This window comes from Bos indicus x Bos taurus, chromosome 10 (genome assembly GCF_003369695.1).
Source record: "Bos indicus x Bos taurus breed Angus x Brahman F1 hybrid chromosome 10, Bos_hybrid_MaternalHap_v2.0, whole genome shotgun sequence".
NCBI lineage: Eukaryota > Metazoa > Chordata > Mammalia > Artiodactyla > Bovidae > Bos > Bos indicus x Bos taurus.
In genome coordinates, this window is record NC_040085.1 from 86,161,031 (window position 1) to 86,178,403 (window position 17,373).

General features: G+C 43.2%; 1 protein-coding gene across 1 annotated transcript in view; it reads left to right on the forward strand.

Moving 5' to 3' along the window:
- The window catches only part of TSHR (thyroid stimulating hormone receptor), a 150,157-nt gene that overhangs the window by 87,126 nt on the left and 45,658 nt on the right, over positions 1 to 17,373 (forward strand). Inside the window, exons 4-7 of the mRNA XM_027552584.1 lie at positions 9,296 to 9,370; positions 12,068 to 12,142; positions 13,504 to 13,581; positions 16,776 to 16,844. Of these exons, the coding sequence (XP_027408385.1) occupies positions 9,296 to 9,370; positions 12,068 to 12,142; positions 13,504 to 13,581; positions 16,776 to 16,844 (297 nt within the window). The remainder of the gene's footprint in view (positions 1 to 9,295; positions 9,371 to 12,067; positions 12,143 to 13,503; positions 13,582 to 16,775; positions 16,845 to 17,373) is intronic.

The following is a 17,373-nucleotide window of genomic DNA, read 5'->3' on the forward strand; positions in this document are numbered from 1 at the left end:
CATGATGCACGGAAGCATTGAGCACACTGCCTACACACAGAGGGCTTTCCAGGCGGTTCAGCGGTAAGGAACCCGCCTGCCAGTGCAGGAGACTCAGGTTGGATCCCTGACTCAGGAAGATCCCCTGGAGGAGGAAATGACAACCCACTCCAGTATTCTTGCCTGGAGAACTCCATGGACGAGGACCCTGGCAGGCTACAGTCCATGGGGTCACAAGAGTCGGACAGGACTGAGCAACTGAGCATGCGCACACCCTACCACACAACATCAATCAATACACTTCACACTGTTTTTATTTCTGTGGTACTTTACAAGCTATAAAAAGTTTTATATAAATAATCACATTATATTCTTTTAAGCAGCCCTGTATTGTGAAATATTAACTCTTTTCTTGATTAAGAACAAAAATACTTATCATCTATAAATAGTGTTCTAGACATTATGTTGAACATTTATGGACTTTATTTAACCTTCAAAAACCCTGTGAAGTAGAGATTATCATTTGTATCATTTAATTAAGAAAAACATAAATGTAGAAGAGATAAACATGTTATCCTAGGTCACACATTTACTAAGGAAGAGGGCCAAATTTTTTACATCATATATATCTGCCTCAAATATTTTTTCCCGGTACATGACAGTGTGCTACCTTCAAGAACACTGAGGCTCAACTTTGTTCCTTTGTATGATACCTGCATAATATAGCTAGTGGGAAGCTTCCCAGGGAGCTCAGCTCGGTGCTCTGTGTTGACCTAGAGGGGTGGGAAGGAGTCCAAGAGGGAGGGGATGTATGTATACACAGAGCCAATCCACTGTCTTGTATAGCAGGAACTAACACGACATTGTAAAGCAGCTATATCCCAATAAATATAAATAAACATGCAATCTAGGGAGAAAAAAAGAATACTGAGGCCCAGAAAGTTGTCTCCAGCATACAGTATTAGATCAACCATCAGTCTGAAAACAACTAGAGGAACTAGAAAAAAAATCTGTTTAAAGGGATTGAATGTTATGAAGGGAGCAAGAACTTAAGGGGAGAGAAGGAGATCCTCAACACAGCATTCGACCGTTTTCCTCTTGAAGAATTTTCTGAATTGTAAACAACAGCTGAGGGGTTGGGAAAATGACCAGAGGTTTAGGCAGTATCTTAGGGCTAGGGAAATATTAATAAATGCTTATCACAAAGTAATTTTATCGAAATTAATTTACCCAATTCTTAGTCCCCATTTTGCATCAGTAGAGTACAGCGTTTAAAGTATTTAACAAAATTCTGGCTTTGCCAATATATTCACATCTTGTTTTTAAAGTAGTTAATTAGTTACTACTTCCCTATACTTCTCAAAGCACACAACAAAGTTGCCCTGATAGATGTCCGGTAATTATTTAATTTTAATGAATCTCTCCACACTTGTTAACTAGAGAGAGCAAATTTAGTCAGAGAGGCTTGCCTCCAATTTTTTCCAAACCCACTACCACTTAAAAGCAGACTACAAAAACAAAACAAAACAAAAAAAACCCTGAATATCAAATTTAAGTAAAAGTTGATAAGGATCTGGGACTGGCTAAGAACTAGGTTTTTGGCCAATATCCTCATTCAGTTCCTTGTTTTAAACAACACAATCTTACATACTGTTCAGTCACTAAGTCGTGCCCTACTCTTTGCAACCCCATGGACTGCAGCACACCAGGCTTCCTCGTCCTTCACTATCTCCTGGAGCTTGCTCAAATTCACGTCCACTGAGTCAATGATGCCATCCAACCATCTCATCCTCTGTCGTCCCATTCTCCTCCTGCCTCCAATCTTCCCCAACATCAGGGTCTTTTCCAATGAGTCAGTTCTTCCCATCAGGTGGCCAAAGTATTGGAGCTTCAGCTTCAGCATCAGTCCTTCCAATGAATACTCAGGGTTGATTTCATTTAGGATGGACTGGTTGGATCCCCTTGCAGTCCAAGGGACTCTCATTGTATTTGAATTTCTTTCAAGTCCAGCTCTGCTGACTGGAGCAGCTTCTCCTAAGCTACTTTAACTCAGTCTCCGTGCTGAGTGAGAGTCTGAAGCTTTCCTAATACCCTTGGCCCATCTAACTTTGCAAGTGAAAGGCCAACTCGACTTTATTGTTGCCCTCAATTCTTCCCCCAGGCCTGCTCTTCATTCATGGACTGGAGGTATTTAGGGTGTGGGCAAATATCTCTAAGGCTGATGATCACAGTCAAACGCTGGCAACTAATGCCTAGTGAATAATCAAGGTGGGGAGCGGGGATATGACAATGGAAGAATATCAGTAGTTGGAAAAAGTTCCTTCATAGGAGGGTTAAAGCCTTCCTTTCCCTTTCTTTGGCTGATCCCTCCCCAACCTGAGAACTCCCTTCTCTCACCTTGCAGATTTCCCTTGTTCTTTGGGTTTGGACTGTGTACTAAGTACCTGCCATAATGCCAACTTCCCTGTTTTGGCTCTTAGTGAGAATTAACAAAGATTTCTCAGAAGAAGAAAAACCCAGAGTCTAGACATATGATTGGTGGTAGTTTCTGACTCCTGCGACCCCTTGGACTGTAGCCCACCAGGCTCCTCTGTCTGGGGGATTTTCCAGGCAAGAATACTGGAGTGGGTTGCCATTTCCTTCTCCAAGGGATCTTCCTGACCCGGGGATCAAATCCACATCTCCTGCATTGACAGGCAGATTCTTTACCACTGAGCCACCAGGGAAGCCCTAGACATATGGTTAAATGAACCTAACCTGATTCGGAGAAGGCAATGGCACCCCACTCCAGTACTCTTGCCTGGAAAATCCCATGGATGGAGGAGCCTGGTAGGCGGCAGTCCATGGGGTCGCGAAGAGTCGGACACGACTGAGTTACTTCACTTTCACTTTTCACTTTCATGCACTGGAGAAGGAAATGTCAACCCACTCCAGTATTCTTGCCTGGAGAATCCCAGGGACAGGGGAGCCTGGTGGGCTGCCATCTATGGGGTCGCACAGAGTTGGACACGACTGAAGTGACTTAGCAGCAGCAGCAGTGATGCTAGATTATTAATCTGCTCTCTTGTGAAAACACTGCATACTGAGCATAATGTTAGACTTTTCATCTAAATGTCCATTTTATTTTAAATCCAATGAAAGAAAATTAATCTGTAATGAGCATTTCTATTTCTTTTAAGGTCTGGTTGATGATTTCCTTTAAACATCATTAAAAAAAAAAAAAAAAAAAGGAAAAAGAAAGAGCTGTATTTGGAGTTAGAATTTCTATCTTAAGGTCCAGAGTTGCCTCTAACTGTGTGACAGGAGATCAGTCACTTCATCTTTCTAAGCGTCTCCATCATTTTTGTCTGCAAAATAAGGATGATGTTACCTGCTTCACTTAAGTCAGTTCTTCCATTCCCTCACTGGTAGAAACTTTCTGAGTAATAAGTATACCCAATGTCTTTTTGCCTTTTAATCTTCCAACACTAGGCTTTTTAACTTTTTATTTTGTATTGGAGTATAGCCGATTAACAAACAATGTTGTGATAGTTTCGGGTGAAAAGCAAGGGACTCAGCCACACGTATACATGTATCCATTCTCCTCCAAAGGCCCCTCCCACCCAGGCTGCCACATAACATTGAACAGAGTTCCCTGAGCTATATGGTAGGCCCTTGTTCCAATCAATAAGCTTCAAAATCCTCAAACATTTCCCTGACACAGCTAAATTACCTTTTTGTAAAAGAGCATACTTGAAGATTTAAGCAGACTATTTGGCACTGCGTGTTAAAATTTTTTATATGGAATATATATTGCTTTGTTTTGCTCTTTTAAATTGTGGGACTTTTTTGCATGCCTTTTATTATATTTTTTCTTCATTTGAACAAGATAAAATAAAAAGTGAAAATCACAAAGTCCTAGCCTGTAAACACCTCCCAGAGATGACCACTATTAACTGTGTGCTTTATATTTTAACAATTTTCTCCATGCTTATTGTATGAGTTTGGGTAGACTAATTACTGTAGGAAATAGACAAAATTTCAACTGTGTAAACCCCTGTGTAACTGAGGGGTATTTCTTGCTCACAGGACCGTACTGGGTGGGTGAGCAGGTGGCAGGCCGCCCTCCTCCGTGCCGTCACGCAGGGACCAGGCTGTCGGTCCAGAGGCGCTGACCTCTTCAGCTGTTGTTGACACTCGCCCCGCAGCGCCGTTCCATCCCAACCCACTGCACTGCAGTTACATGTGGATTGCCCTCCTCTTGCTTTCCCCAGCTTCCTGGAAGCACATCTAGCCTCCTGCATGCTTGGGCCATAACTGCAGATTCAACTTCACCCTCACAGGCATTCTTGGAACTCACTCAAATTTGTACTTCTTTTTCACCCTTTTTCTTTCATCACACGCTTCTGGTACTTACCCTACACCTCCCTTGTTTTTTTTTTTTTTTTTAAAGGTTATACCAGCTGCATTCATTTCTGACATCTGTCTTCATTTAACTAAACTACTGACAGTCCACACCCGTTCCTTGCTTTAGCTGAGGTTTTATTTTTTCTGGCTTTATTGAGGTATAATTGCCATACAACACTGTGGAAGTTTAAGGTATACAGCCCGTTGATTTGATATACTCACATATTGCAAAATGATTCCCACCATAGCGTGAAGGAACACCTCCACCCCGTTACATAATGACCATTTCTTTTTTGAGAACATTTAAGATCTCTAGTAGCAACTTTCAATGATATGCTGCTAAGTCACTTCAGTTGTGTCTGACTCTGGGTGACCCCACAGACGGCAGCCCACCAGGCTCCCCCGTCCCTGGGATTCTCCAGGTAAGAACACTGGAGTGGGTTGCCATTTCCTTCTCCAATGCATGAAAGTGAAAAGTGAAAGTGAAGTCGCTGAGTCATGTCTGACTCTTAGCGACCCCATGGACTGCAGCCTTCCAGGCTCCTCCATCCATGGGATTTTCCAGGCAGGAGTACTGGAGTGGGGTGCCATTGCCCTCACAGTATTATTAGCTATAATCATCATGTTGTACACTGGATTCTCAGAGTTTGCTACTATTACAGCTGGAAGCTTGTACACTTTAGCCAGTATCTCCCCAGTCCCCTGCCCACAGCCCCATCGCAGCCCCTATCCGAGTTTGGCAATTTTTAGATTTCACATATAAATGATTTCATACAATGTCTATATTTCCCTCAGCAGAAATTTTTAAAAAGTCATTCGTGAGGAAGTGTTAACTTACCTCAGAAAGTGGTTTCTTTTGCCTGGTGTTTTCTTTTGATATCTCCTGTCCATTTTTCCTTTTTTTTTTTCATTCTTACTGAAAAACCCGTCTCCTCTTTTGTGTCTCTCCCCCCCTCCCTCCCACCTCTTTCTTCTCTTGCAGCCACCATGTTGGTTGCCAGCCTCATTTAATCAGCTGTGGCCAACAGCGGTGTTTATTTTCCCTTAATTCTCTCGCTGCTTCTAAAGTGGATTCAGCTGGGCTATACCCTTTCGCTGTGACATTCTCTTGGGATACTCACTTAAGTTCGCTTGTTCAACAACAGTCACTCATGGAGCAGTTTTCCAGACGGCAAACCATACTCGGAGAGTTTTCAAACTCTTCTAACTAGTTTGCATTTGACTGACAGCAGTTCAACCCCTCCCCGCAAATGGAAAGCTCTGGCAAGGAGTTTATTGCTCCCCACGAAGAGCATCTTGACTCAGCTGATGGTCTTAGAGGCGCAGCGGGGGCGGCCAGGAGCCCACGCAGAGGGACAGCCCGCAGTCCATTTACCCAGCATAGAAGGAGTATCAGGGACACAGGACGCTTAGTTTCAAGTCAGAACGAAATGTAAACAGTCTGGTTTAAAGTGGGTCTCTCCCTGCAGGGTCTTGGTTGGGTAAAGGTCATGACATGATAATTTAGGGTTAGTTAACACAATGGGAAGATGATGAGGTGATGGTGTCTTGGGATATACACTGTTGAAGTGGTGATGGGTCTTTCAAGAAGTTCCCACAATGAACAATAAAGTTATTTTCCTTGACAAAATGATGCTAATGAAGAAACGAGACTGGTAAGGTCACACCGGCAAGAAACAGTAAACTGAGCTGGGAGATGGTTTCTGTTCTGAGAGTTAATGCCACTCTCTCTTTTCCAAGAGTCTGTTGCATGTTTGCTGTACTTCATCAAATGTCACACCTTGTGGGGTTTTTTGCTTGTTTGTTTGAATTTTTACAAATATTGCAGCGCCCCCAACCTGAGGTCTCCAATGCCTGCTCCAGCTTTCATTCTGCTCAGGTGAAAAACGGTAACAAAACTAATACCTATAGAGCCTTTACTGTACACACGTGAAACCTCATAGAGACATTATTTACTCTCCACAAGAGTCTTACGAAAGAGGCACTAATACTGTCCCTGTTTTACAAATTAGGAAATTATGGCTCAGAGAGGTCAAGGAACTTGCCCAAGGTCACATAGCTAGAAGCGGCAGGGCCAAGATTTCACCTTCAGTTCAGTTCAGTCACTCAGTCGTGTCCGACTCTTTGCGACCCCATGAATCACAGCACACCAGGCCTCCCTGTCCATCATCAACTCCCGGAGTTCACTCAGACTCACATCCATCGAGTCAGTGATGCCATCCAGCCATCTCATCCTCTGTCGTCCCCTTTTCATCCTGCCCCCAATCCCTCCCAGCATCAGAGACTTTTCCACTGAGTGAACTCTTCGCATGAGGTGGCCAAAGTACTGGAGTTTCAGCTTTAGCTAAAGTTTTAGCTTTAGCTTTGTTCTTCCAAAGAACACCCAGGGCTGATCTCCTTTAAAATTGACTGGTTGGATCTTCTTGTAGTCCAAGGGACTCTCAAGAGTCTTCTCCAACACCACAGTTCAAAAGCATCAATTCTTCGGTGCTCAGCTTTCTTCACAGTCCAACTCTCACATCCATACATGACCACTGGAAAAACCATAGCCTTGACTAGATGGACCTTGTTGGCAAACTAATGTCTCTGCTTTTCAATATGCTATCTAGGTTGGTTATAACTTTCCTTCCAAGGAGTAAGCGTCTTTTAATTTCATGGCTGCAGTCACCATCTGCAGTGATTTTGGAGCCCTCCAAAATAAACTCTGACACTGTTTCCACTGTTTCCCCATCTATTTCCCATGAAGTGATGGGACCAGATGCCATGATCTTCATTTTCTGAATGTTGAGCTTTAAGCCAACTTTTTCACTCTCCACTTTCACTTTCATCAAGAGGCTTTTTATTTCCTCTTCACTTTCTGCCATAAGGGTGGTGTCATCTGCATATCTGAGGTTACTGATGTTTCTCCTGGCAATCTTGATTCCAGCTTGTGCTTCTTCCAGCCCAGCATTTCTCATGACGTACTCTGCATATAAGTTAAATAATCAGGGTGACAATATACAGCCTTGACGTACTCCTTTTCCTATTTGAAACCAGTCTGTTGTTCCATGTCCTGTTCTAACTGTTGCTTCCTGACCTACATATAGGTTTTTCAAGAGGCAGGTCAGGTGGTCTGGTATTCCCATCTCTTTCAGAATTTTCCACAGTTTATTGTGATCCACACAGTCAAAGACTTTGGCATAGTCAATAAAGCAGAAATAGAGTTTTTCTGGAACTCTCTTGCTTTTTCCTTAGGTCCATCCAATTATTCAGTAATAAAATAAAAAGGTAATAAGAAGGTGCAAATTACTGATATATGCTACAACACGGATGAGCCTCACAGACACCATGCTAAATGACAGAAATCAGACACAGAAGACAATGTATTTATGATTCCATTTATATGAAATGTCCAGGTAAGGCAACTTTAGAAGTAGAGAGGAGATCCGTGCTTTCTAGGAAGAGGGCAGGGAGTGAGAATTGACTGCAAGTATGCATATGATTACTTTTATCATTGATAGAAATGTTCTAAAACTGAATTGTGATGATGAATGCACAATTCTACAAGTTTACTAAAAATCATCTAATTGTATCAAATTGCAATGCATAAAATTATGGAAACTTTCCTTCAACAAAACTATTTTTAAAAAATCCCAGAGGCCAGATTCTGTCTTCCAGTTGTTACCAGCAACCATTAGATTCAGGTTCCTTTTAGGAATCAAGCCTCAGGTGCCATTCAGAAGGGGTCAGACTGTAGGCCTTACTAAGTTTTCTTACCTTCTTCATGTAAGCCTGGGGAGGGCCTTTAAACTCTTAACCAATTTACACATGTTGAATATATTTACTTCTATTAATACCAGAGAGAACCTATTTCTAACAGGCACTGATTTCACTGATGCTAGCTGTGCATTTCGATAGCATGTATATAAACCTAAGTAGGTAAGTTATAGACCTATATGATATTATCACACATGCTGAAGTGTTTTTAAATAACTGTATAGGAAAACAGCTTCTCCGATGGCTCAGTGGGTAAAGAATCCACCTGAAATGCAGAAGACACAGGAGACTCAGGTTTGATCCCAGGGTTGTGAAGATCCCCTGGAGAAGGAAACAGCAACCCACTCCAGTGTTCTTGCCTGGAAAATCCCATGGACAGAGGAGCCTGGCAGGCTCCAGTCCATGGGATCACAAAAGTGCCAGACACACCTGAGCGACTAAGCACACGTGGGAAGAGAAGGGCCTCCCTGGTGGCTCAGTGGTAAAGAATTCCGCTGCCAGCGCTGGAGGTGCGGGTTTGATCCCTCAGTCAGGAAGCTCTCCTGAAGAAGGAAATGGTAACCCACTCCAGTATTCTTGCCTGGAAAATCCCATGGACGGAGGAGCCTGGCATGCCAAATCCATGGGGTCGCAAAGAACTGGACACAACTTACCGATTAAACAACAACAATATGAAGATAAACCCAAGTGAATTAAGAATACTCGTTACCTGTACTGCCTCTGAAATAGCAATGGACAGAGGAACCTCACCGACCGATTCCTGTGCTGTTATCCATTATATAATCCATGCAATCCCCCACTCCCCATGGCCAGGTTACTTGTTATTATCAATAGTAAAGATATCTGCTCTCAACAGACCACTGGAGAGATTTTTAAACCTAAAAGGAAAAAAAAGTCTCTGAGGCTATGGATAAGAGAAAGGTCACCCCAAAATTTAGATGGATCGAAGCTAAGTTAATGATGGAAGAAGGCTGAACAGCTGTTATGTCCCTGAGAGAACCAAAAAGTAGCTTTTTGTTGGTGGGACTGGTTCCTGGCAGAAAAAGTCCCTGGGCACCAAGGAAATATGTATTCTTCTCATGAACCCTTGTTAAACCTGATTAAGACTGTTTTATCTTTCATAAGAACAGAAATGACTATATTATAGTGACTATGTTTCTTATAACTTTTACAGAGAGATTCGGAATACCAGAAGTTTAACTTACATAGACTCTGGCGCCCTAAAAGAGCTCCCCCTTCTAAAGTTCCTGTAAGTATTAACGCCTATCCCATCCTGCCCTTTTTTAAAAAAAGAGAATTATAATGTAGGAATATCCCCGGGATAATGTGGACCTGGGTCATTTTAGCTGTGAGTGGTTGGGTGGCCTGGGACACACCACATCCTGTGACTTACTCCCCACCTCTTCCCTTCAGGCAAGGTGTCAGGTGAAGTGAGTCACATTTTTAAAACCTATTCAAGGGACTTCCCTGGTGGTCCAGTGGTTGAGAATCCACCCGCCAATGCAGGGGATGTGGGTTCAATCCCTGGTCCGGGGAGATTCCACCTGTCGCAGGGCAACTAAGCCCGTGCTCCACAACAAGAGGACCCCCCCCAATGAGAGGCCCGCACACCATAGCTCGAGGGTAGACCCTGCTCGCCCCAACTCGAGGAAGCCCGCACTCTGCAGCTAAGCCCCAGCGCAGCCAAATGAAGTAAAACCTGTTCAAAAGTCGGCACCTCGTGCTGGGACCAGAGTCCGCCCCAGGAGACCTGAGAGAGAAAACGCCCTCATGTACGCATGGTCTTTAAATGAATATACCCTCTGAGAGCCCACCGGTCAATTTTGTTAGGGAACAGGTATTGCAATATTAGAGTGGTTGTTACACTAAAACGAACCAAAAACGGCGACACTTAATCTCTGAGAGGTTGGGAGGGGCACCCAACAGAGAGGGACAGCACTTTCTGCTTGGGTGACACCTTGTGAGCTAACTGCAGTCTCAGTGGGAGCGGGGACCACACGTTTTCGTCCTCTGTTGTACTTCACTGCCTGTCTGCTCAACAAAGCGTGTTCAGCGGATGTGTGTGCATACGCTCAGGTCCTCTGGGCGCCCTCCTTTCTTGCCTCCTTTCCTGCTCACATGGGCTGTAAAAGATTAGGATGTGAAAACATTACACAGGAAAAAAAAAGTTAACCTTCATCCCAATACCCAGAAACAATCACTATTCACATATTAGTTCATTGCCATCTAGGGACTTTAAATAAAAGTATATATCCAAATATATTCCATGAAATAAGTCTCTTCAAGGATGAGTAGAGGTTACCCAGGAAGGGGAGAAGAGAGATACGGGTGGGTGGAATAGCATGATAAAGACACACAAGTGTGCAACCACGTGGCTTATTTGGGGAATGGAAAACAGTTCAGTGTTGAAGAGGTAAGGGTGGGAGACGCCAGGGGAACAGAAGAGGACACGGATGGGATACTGACGGGGTATCTAGGAAGTAATAAAAATTTGCTGAGCCACAAGGGAAGCCCAATAAAAACTTAACAGCACAAGGCAATTGCTCCTGCGTGGACTCTGAGCTTCAGTCCTTTAGTAACTCTTTGATTAGTAGACATCAGGTTCCCTAGTCTGTGCAAGGCTTGGTGGGGAACATGTTGGATAATAAAACATTGTCCTTGCCTTCAAAGAAGCTTACCATTTTTTAAAGGAAGATTTATCTATGAAATTGAAAATTTCCTCCCCTAGAAGAATAGTGGGAAGTGACAAATGGGAGGTACTTACCTTTATCTGGGGGTCCAGGTAATTACAGGAGACATCAAAAAGGAGATGGACTCATTTGGGGTTTTGAAGAATAAAGAGATCTTGGTCCAAGTCCCTAAAATGGCATTTCCAGCCCTTTCCAATACAGTCCCCACTTAACTCTCAGGCTCTTGCCCCTTGCTCTTCCATATGAAGCGCTGTTGCAATTGAATGGGTTTATTTACCGTTCTTCAGATATACCTTATGGAATGTTACTTCTCTCCTTGGTTATTTGGAGCTTCCCATTTGCTTTTTTGAGACCTCAGGCTCCTGCTTCCTCTTCAAATCATGTGCTTCCCCTCTAGGAATCAGGTCAGAATTTGCCTTAGAAGGGGCACCAGAGCTTTCTCTGCTGGAGATGTTCTATAAAGGTTTACTGGCAGTGACGAGCTCTTAGCATGGCACGCCAAGGCTCTCAAACAAAGCGTAACTCCACTGCCCGTGTTCTAGTAGCTACAACAGAGTTAGACCAACTAAGTCTGGGAGGCATCTGGAGCCTGAGCTTTTATAGTCATGCTGTTTTATGCACATTTTTATCTTGACATTTTGCCCTGATGATACAACCTTTGGAAAGTGAAGACATTGTCTTTGACTGATTTCCTTCCTTGTCTGAACATATTTTTATGGTACTGCTGCTGTGGTATTCTCAAGAGGCTGCCATAGGCGTATCATTCTTGGTAAAATAACCAACACAATATAACGTAGAGTTTGCAAAAGGGAGCCTGGCATGGAGTTGGTAATTAGATTGTCTTCCTGTTCCATCCTTCCCTTATTCCACCCTCCCTTCCCCCGACACATGCATCATACCCTCCAGTTAAAACAAGGTAATCACACACACACACACACACACACACACACACACACACAAAGTAACCTGAATTCCTATTTCTAGGAATCCCACATGGCTCAAACAATCCCCAGATTTTCCTAAATAGAATAGATGTATTGACGCTGGTGGACTGGGTAAATTCCTGTACTTTGAGAAGCATCGTCCCATCCAAGGGCTGGAGCTTGCCATGGTCTCTCAGATAATTGACGAAGGAGTTAGGATTTGATCCTAGTCTGACGTCAGAACACATTCAGCTGTTACATTATTCTACTTCCTATGTGTTAATTTTCTTACCTTGTTTCTATTCTTTTTTTCTTCTTTTTCATGTACTGTAGTGGCATTTTCAACACTGGACTTAGAGTATTCCCCGACCTGACCAAAATCTATTCCACCGATGTGTTCTTCATACTGTAAGTGTGCACACAGGCAATATTCGGCAGTATTGACTTGTTGCTAATGAGAATTAGGGTGCAGCCGTAGATGATGGTTGGAACCAAGTGAAGCAGTTGTTTCGAGGAGGAAGCAGCGATCATCTGTGACAATCGCCCTGATGAATGAAGTCAGGCAAGGACTGAGAAATGCCCGTTGGGTTTAGTAATATGGGGGACTGTGATTCTGAAAAGTGGGACTCTCTGGGTGGAGAAGTCTGTTTGGAGTGAGCTCAAGAGAGATTCGGAAGGGGGAATTAGAGATGGTGAACTCTTTCGGGAAGTTTTACTATTAAAAAGAAGCAGAAAAATGTCTCAGTAGTTGGAGCACATGGAATAAGGAGAAAAGGGTCTCTTTTTTTTTTCCTAAATAGGAGAACCTGTGGCATGAGTGTTTGCTGATGGGAGTGACTGAATAGAAGGAAATTTGATGATATTGAGGACACTTTATTCTTCACATAGCTTTTCAAACACCTTCCCATGTGTTATCATGTTTGCTCCTTTTAACCACCTTACAAGACATAAAAGGAAGTTATAGTTGTTACACTATACAAACGAGGAAGCTGAGGAATAGAAAACCTAAGGGATTTGGTCTGAGGAGGGTCCCAGGAGCGGTCATGAGTGGTCTCCAACCACTTCCTGGGACTTCTGATTGGGGACAAGTGCTCTTTTCCAAAACCCGTGACATAGTCAAGTGTCTTACTAGTTGTACGGGCATCAAAGGACATATGCAGAGAGAGTTACAGGTTGAGTTTATACTTTGGAATCAGCAAAATATATCAATAAGATGATAGGATCCAAACTCTTGGGATTTTGCTAGGAAAAAAAAAAAAGCGCATGCTCCTTTGGTACAGAAGAGCTCTGTTCAAAATATAACCCATCTTCCAGCAACTAGAACACAGAAAAGGTCTCCAGGAACATCTGCCTGGCAGTGTTTTTCAAGTGAATGACACTTTAATAATAATCATGAAATGATACCCATCGATCCCATTCTACCAACCCTTTTTGGGGATTCCACACACTGAGGAAACGAGTTGCTCTGGATAAAGTATTTGTCACGTGAGTCCTCCCTTTGCACATGAGGACTTTCAGGAACTTCAGCCCCCACACAAAGTTCACTAGCTCACTGCACAGGTGGGGCTCTGAGTGCATGTCCACCTAGGTCAGCTCTCACGGCCTCACCGGAGCTCTGAGCCACCAGCAGCTAAGAGTCAACAACACCTAAAAAGAAATGAGATAAAATGGAATCATGTCAGGTTATATATTTGGGTGCATATGTACAGCAAAAGCCCAGCTCCAGAGGTGTTTTTTTTCCACCAAGTGTTTTTGTTCCTCTCTTTCAGTGAAATTACAGACAACCCTTACATGACTTCAATCCCTGCGAATGCTTTTCAGGGCCTGTGCAACGAAACCTTGACACTGTGAGTATGGCCAGTTCCACTCCTGCCAACTCTGGAATTTTTATCTGGGTCACTGTCATATTCCCACAGGCCATCCAAGAACCACACTGCCGCACAGTATGTTGCTCTTTGGTCTGCCAAGGGTTACATACAGTTAAATAAGAGTGGCACCTTATGGTGCGGAGCTCTGCAGCTGACACAGTGGTTTAGGCAGCAAGACAAAGGGTAGTCTCTTACAGAAATGGTCCGCACACTCTATCTGTGAATGGCCATTCAGGTTTTCCAGACCACATGGCCTTGGTGGCAGCTGTTCAACTCTGCCATTGTAAGGCAAAAGCAGCCATCCACAATACACAGATTAATGAGCACAGCAGCTATGTTCCAACGACATTTTATTGACAAAAGCAGGCAGTGGGCCACATTTGGCCTGCAGACCTTATAAAACAATATCCTGTATCCATTATCTCAATTGAACAGAGGAAGAATTGGATTAAAGCAAATTTAAGTGACTGTCCCAAGGTCCCTGAAGTAGAAAACAGTGCTCCTAATAAGGGCTTTTAATGCTTTGCATTCATACTTTAGCTGTGTCATCACTATTACTAAGCTCCTACTATGGGATATTGGATAGAAAACATAGTCCTTCTCTATATCATCATTTTTTCCAGAGTTTGAATGGGTTTTGCTCTTGAGTTGCTCAAAAGGAAATGCTTTACTGGGGAAATTTGCAAAATGTTCTCAGGAAGGAGATCTCATAGGGGTATAAAAGATAAGTTAATTTCCCAAGCCATAAAGAATTCCCTTCTTTGGTCAAATTAACCACAAAGTAAAGTTGGGGCCTCATCAAATGATCCCCACCTGACTGGTCTCAGTACCACTGTTCACGTTCAGGCTCGGTGGGTGTTTGGTGTGGATTGTTATCCAGCTTCCTTTCTTGGGTCACATTGCATCTTCTTCACCAATGTATCCAAACCTGATCAAATTATCCTCCAGCAAAATTGATCCAAGACTCCACACAACTCTTTGAAGGACTGTTTCGAAGTAGTCTTGGGCCAGCAGTCTTGACCCTGTGAGGCAATCTCAACCTCTGGAACTCTACTCAGAGTGGAGCATTTCAGTTCGTCCTTCTCCAAACAGGAGGAGAGCTTTCTTAAAGAAACAAGAGGCTCCTTAGCCATTTCATTTGACCACACAGCAGAGACTGGGGTGTAGTCGGCTCGGTCCCAAACCTCAGGGCCATTTGCATCTCCTGTAAAAGCTTCCCCTGTGCCATTGGCCACGCATCATACATAAACACCAGTCTCAGTTTCTTTACAGAACGTTACCTCCACCTTTTGGCGTTTTTCTCTAAGGACTCATACCACAAGCAGCCCTCTCCATTGGAGCCTGGTCTTTCTCTCGCATCCAGTGTGGGGCCTGATAGGCATTTGATAAACCTCTGAATGAGGGAACCTCAACTTTCCTGAAATCTAGAAGTGGGGATGCCACGGCTGGCCCACTACCTTTTCAGATGACTATTTCTATGTTCCTGCAAAAGTCCTTGCTTCTTTGAAGCTGATGCTCAAAAAACTGTAAACACAAAAGGGTATGTGTCCAACAGCAAAATCCGTACCCATCTTCCTGGTAGGATAGAGTTTCAGTGAAAATTTGCACCTTTGGTTCTTTCTTTACTATGTTTTTCTTCCTTCACTGTTTCCCTTTCTGAGACCTACGTGTCCTCACGTAGGTCTCAAACAAATAAAGATTGTTATTTAATCTTCTGAAATGTAACTCCAACAAAGAACATTTTTATTGCCTAGGTCTCTCAACCAATTCTGGATAAACAGAAATGCCAAAATTAGGAGTTCTCACATCTTCATTCAAGAACTCTAGTTCAGGAAAAATTAACTTACCTATAAAAATTACTTACCTTTCCCAGCTCGGTGCTGAGCATCCCTGTGCATTGCAGTCCTTACCCAGGACATCTTCGAGCTGGAATTAAATTCACTGTGTAACTGTTTCAAACAAAACAGACCAACAAACAGGATAAGTTCTCCACAACTACCTAAGGTAAATCCAAGTTCTCAGGTCTCGGAAGACCTTTTAACACGGTCTTGTAAGCGTCCACACCTCACTGTGTTAAATGTCTGGCTACCCTGTGCTCCCAGCAACCTCTTGATGAGGTATCAATTGATCATACTTTGACAGACAAGGAAAACTGAGGATAATTGAGGTTGAGAATTTCTCAGGATCACCTACTGTGAAGTGACAGACCCAGGTCTCATTCTAAATTTGCAGTCTCCTGCGCGCTTCTTGCTGTGTTTCCAGAGTTCACAGGAGGCAGGCTACAGTCGTTTCCAGACTTCCCCTAAATCGCCACTAGCTGTGCCTGACTGGTCCTGACAGCCTTCTCTCATCTCCAGCGGATAGCTCCCAGGAAGCCCTGCCGCAGCCCTGTGTGGATCAGACCTCCCATGGCTTTGTGCCCTTTTTGTGGGTGGGAAGAACTGCTTTTGAATTCAGAAATCCTGATTCTGGACAGCTGTGTATCAGTGCGGCTTTGTTAGACCACCTCCACCTCACAACCTGACTAGGAAATGCAGGCGACGATGCTTTGGACCAGCCCTCAGAATTCCTGTATAAATTAACTAATTGCAGCAACATAACAGCAAGTTAAAAACATTAAAATTTCCCCAAAGCCCAAGGTCTATCTACTTTCTTAGATTTGTTTTTAAAGGTCAGTTTAATTCAGTTCTCAACCATTTAATTAAGCATTTAATCTGTGGTAAGCCCTGAGGATTAAAAACATGAATATAAATGTGAAATAACATTTTAAAATATGAAACCTATGCATTCAGATGAATGATGTCTTTTAAAGTGCTCTTCTTAAAAAACAGCACGTATTTCTCCATCTTCAACATTGGGTTAACTCCTAAAACTCTATTTTTTGAGTATATGTAGAATGTTTATTAAGAAATCTTTAATGATTGCAAATCTTTGTTCATCAAAGTGAGTCTACTTCTGAGAAACAGGAGCCAAGTCTGGAGGATGAGGACTCAAACTAGAAAATATTATTCCATGTCCCAAAAAAGACATATGGTAAAGTTTTCTCGTAGGGCTCGTAGATGGGATCTGAGAAACTTCATGCACATTTCTGGCACTGAAAAAATGAAGCCCGACCCAGGGGCCAGTACTACCTCTCGTAAGTCACTGATTTCTTCTCTCTCTGTTGATTATAGGAAGCTATACAACAATGGCTTTACTTCAATCCAAGGACATGCTTTCAACGGGACAAAGCTGGATGCTGTGTAAGTCAAGGGTTGCCATGAAAACCGCTATCTTTCCCCTACACCTCCAGCAGCCCCAGGAAGGACCATTCAGTGGGTCATAATTCTGCTGGAGATGGGTCCCCCCAGAGCATTCCTCAACCCCAGGGTTAGTTAGAGCAAGACTTGGGGATGATGTTAAGAAACTCTGCAAGAGCCAGCTTTTAGTGGACACTTACATTGACTCCAATTCTAAATCTCAAAGCTTTTATCTTTAAATGGAGAACCATAGAGTCACCTTCAATTACCTAGTAGGAGTGTGTGTGTGTTTGTGTGTAAATATTCATCTACTAGGTTTCGAGGCAGTCCTAGCACAGGTTGGAGAAGAATTTTCAGACAGCATTTCAGAAGGGAGTGAGTTTATTAAGAAGAGCAAAGATAAAGTGGGCACTGCGAGCACAGTGAGCCGACCTCTGACAGACCAGGGAAAGCTGACAGTTTTCGTGGGTTAGTAGCCAGTTTTTATAGCCTCAAGACAGAAAATTCCTGCTGGAAGGTTGGCGTGAGGTGA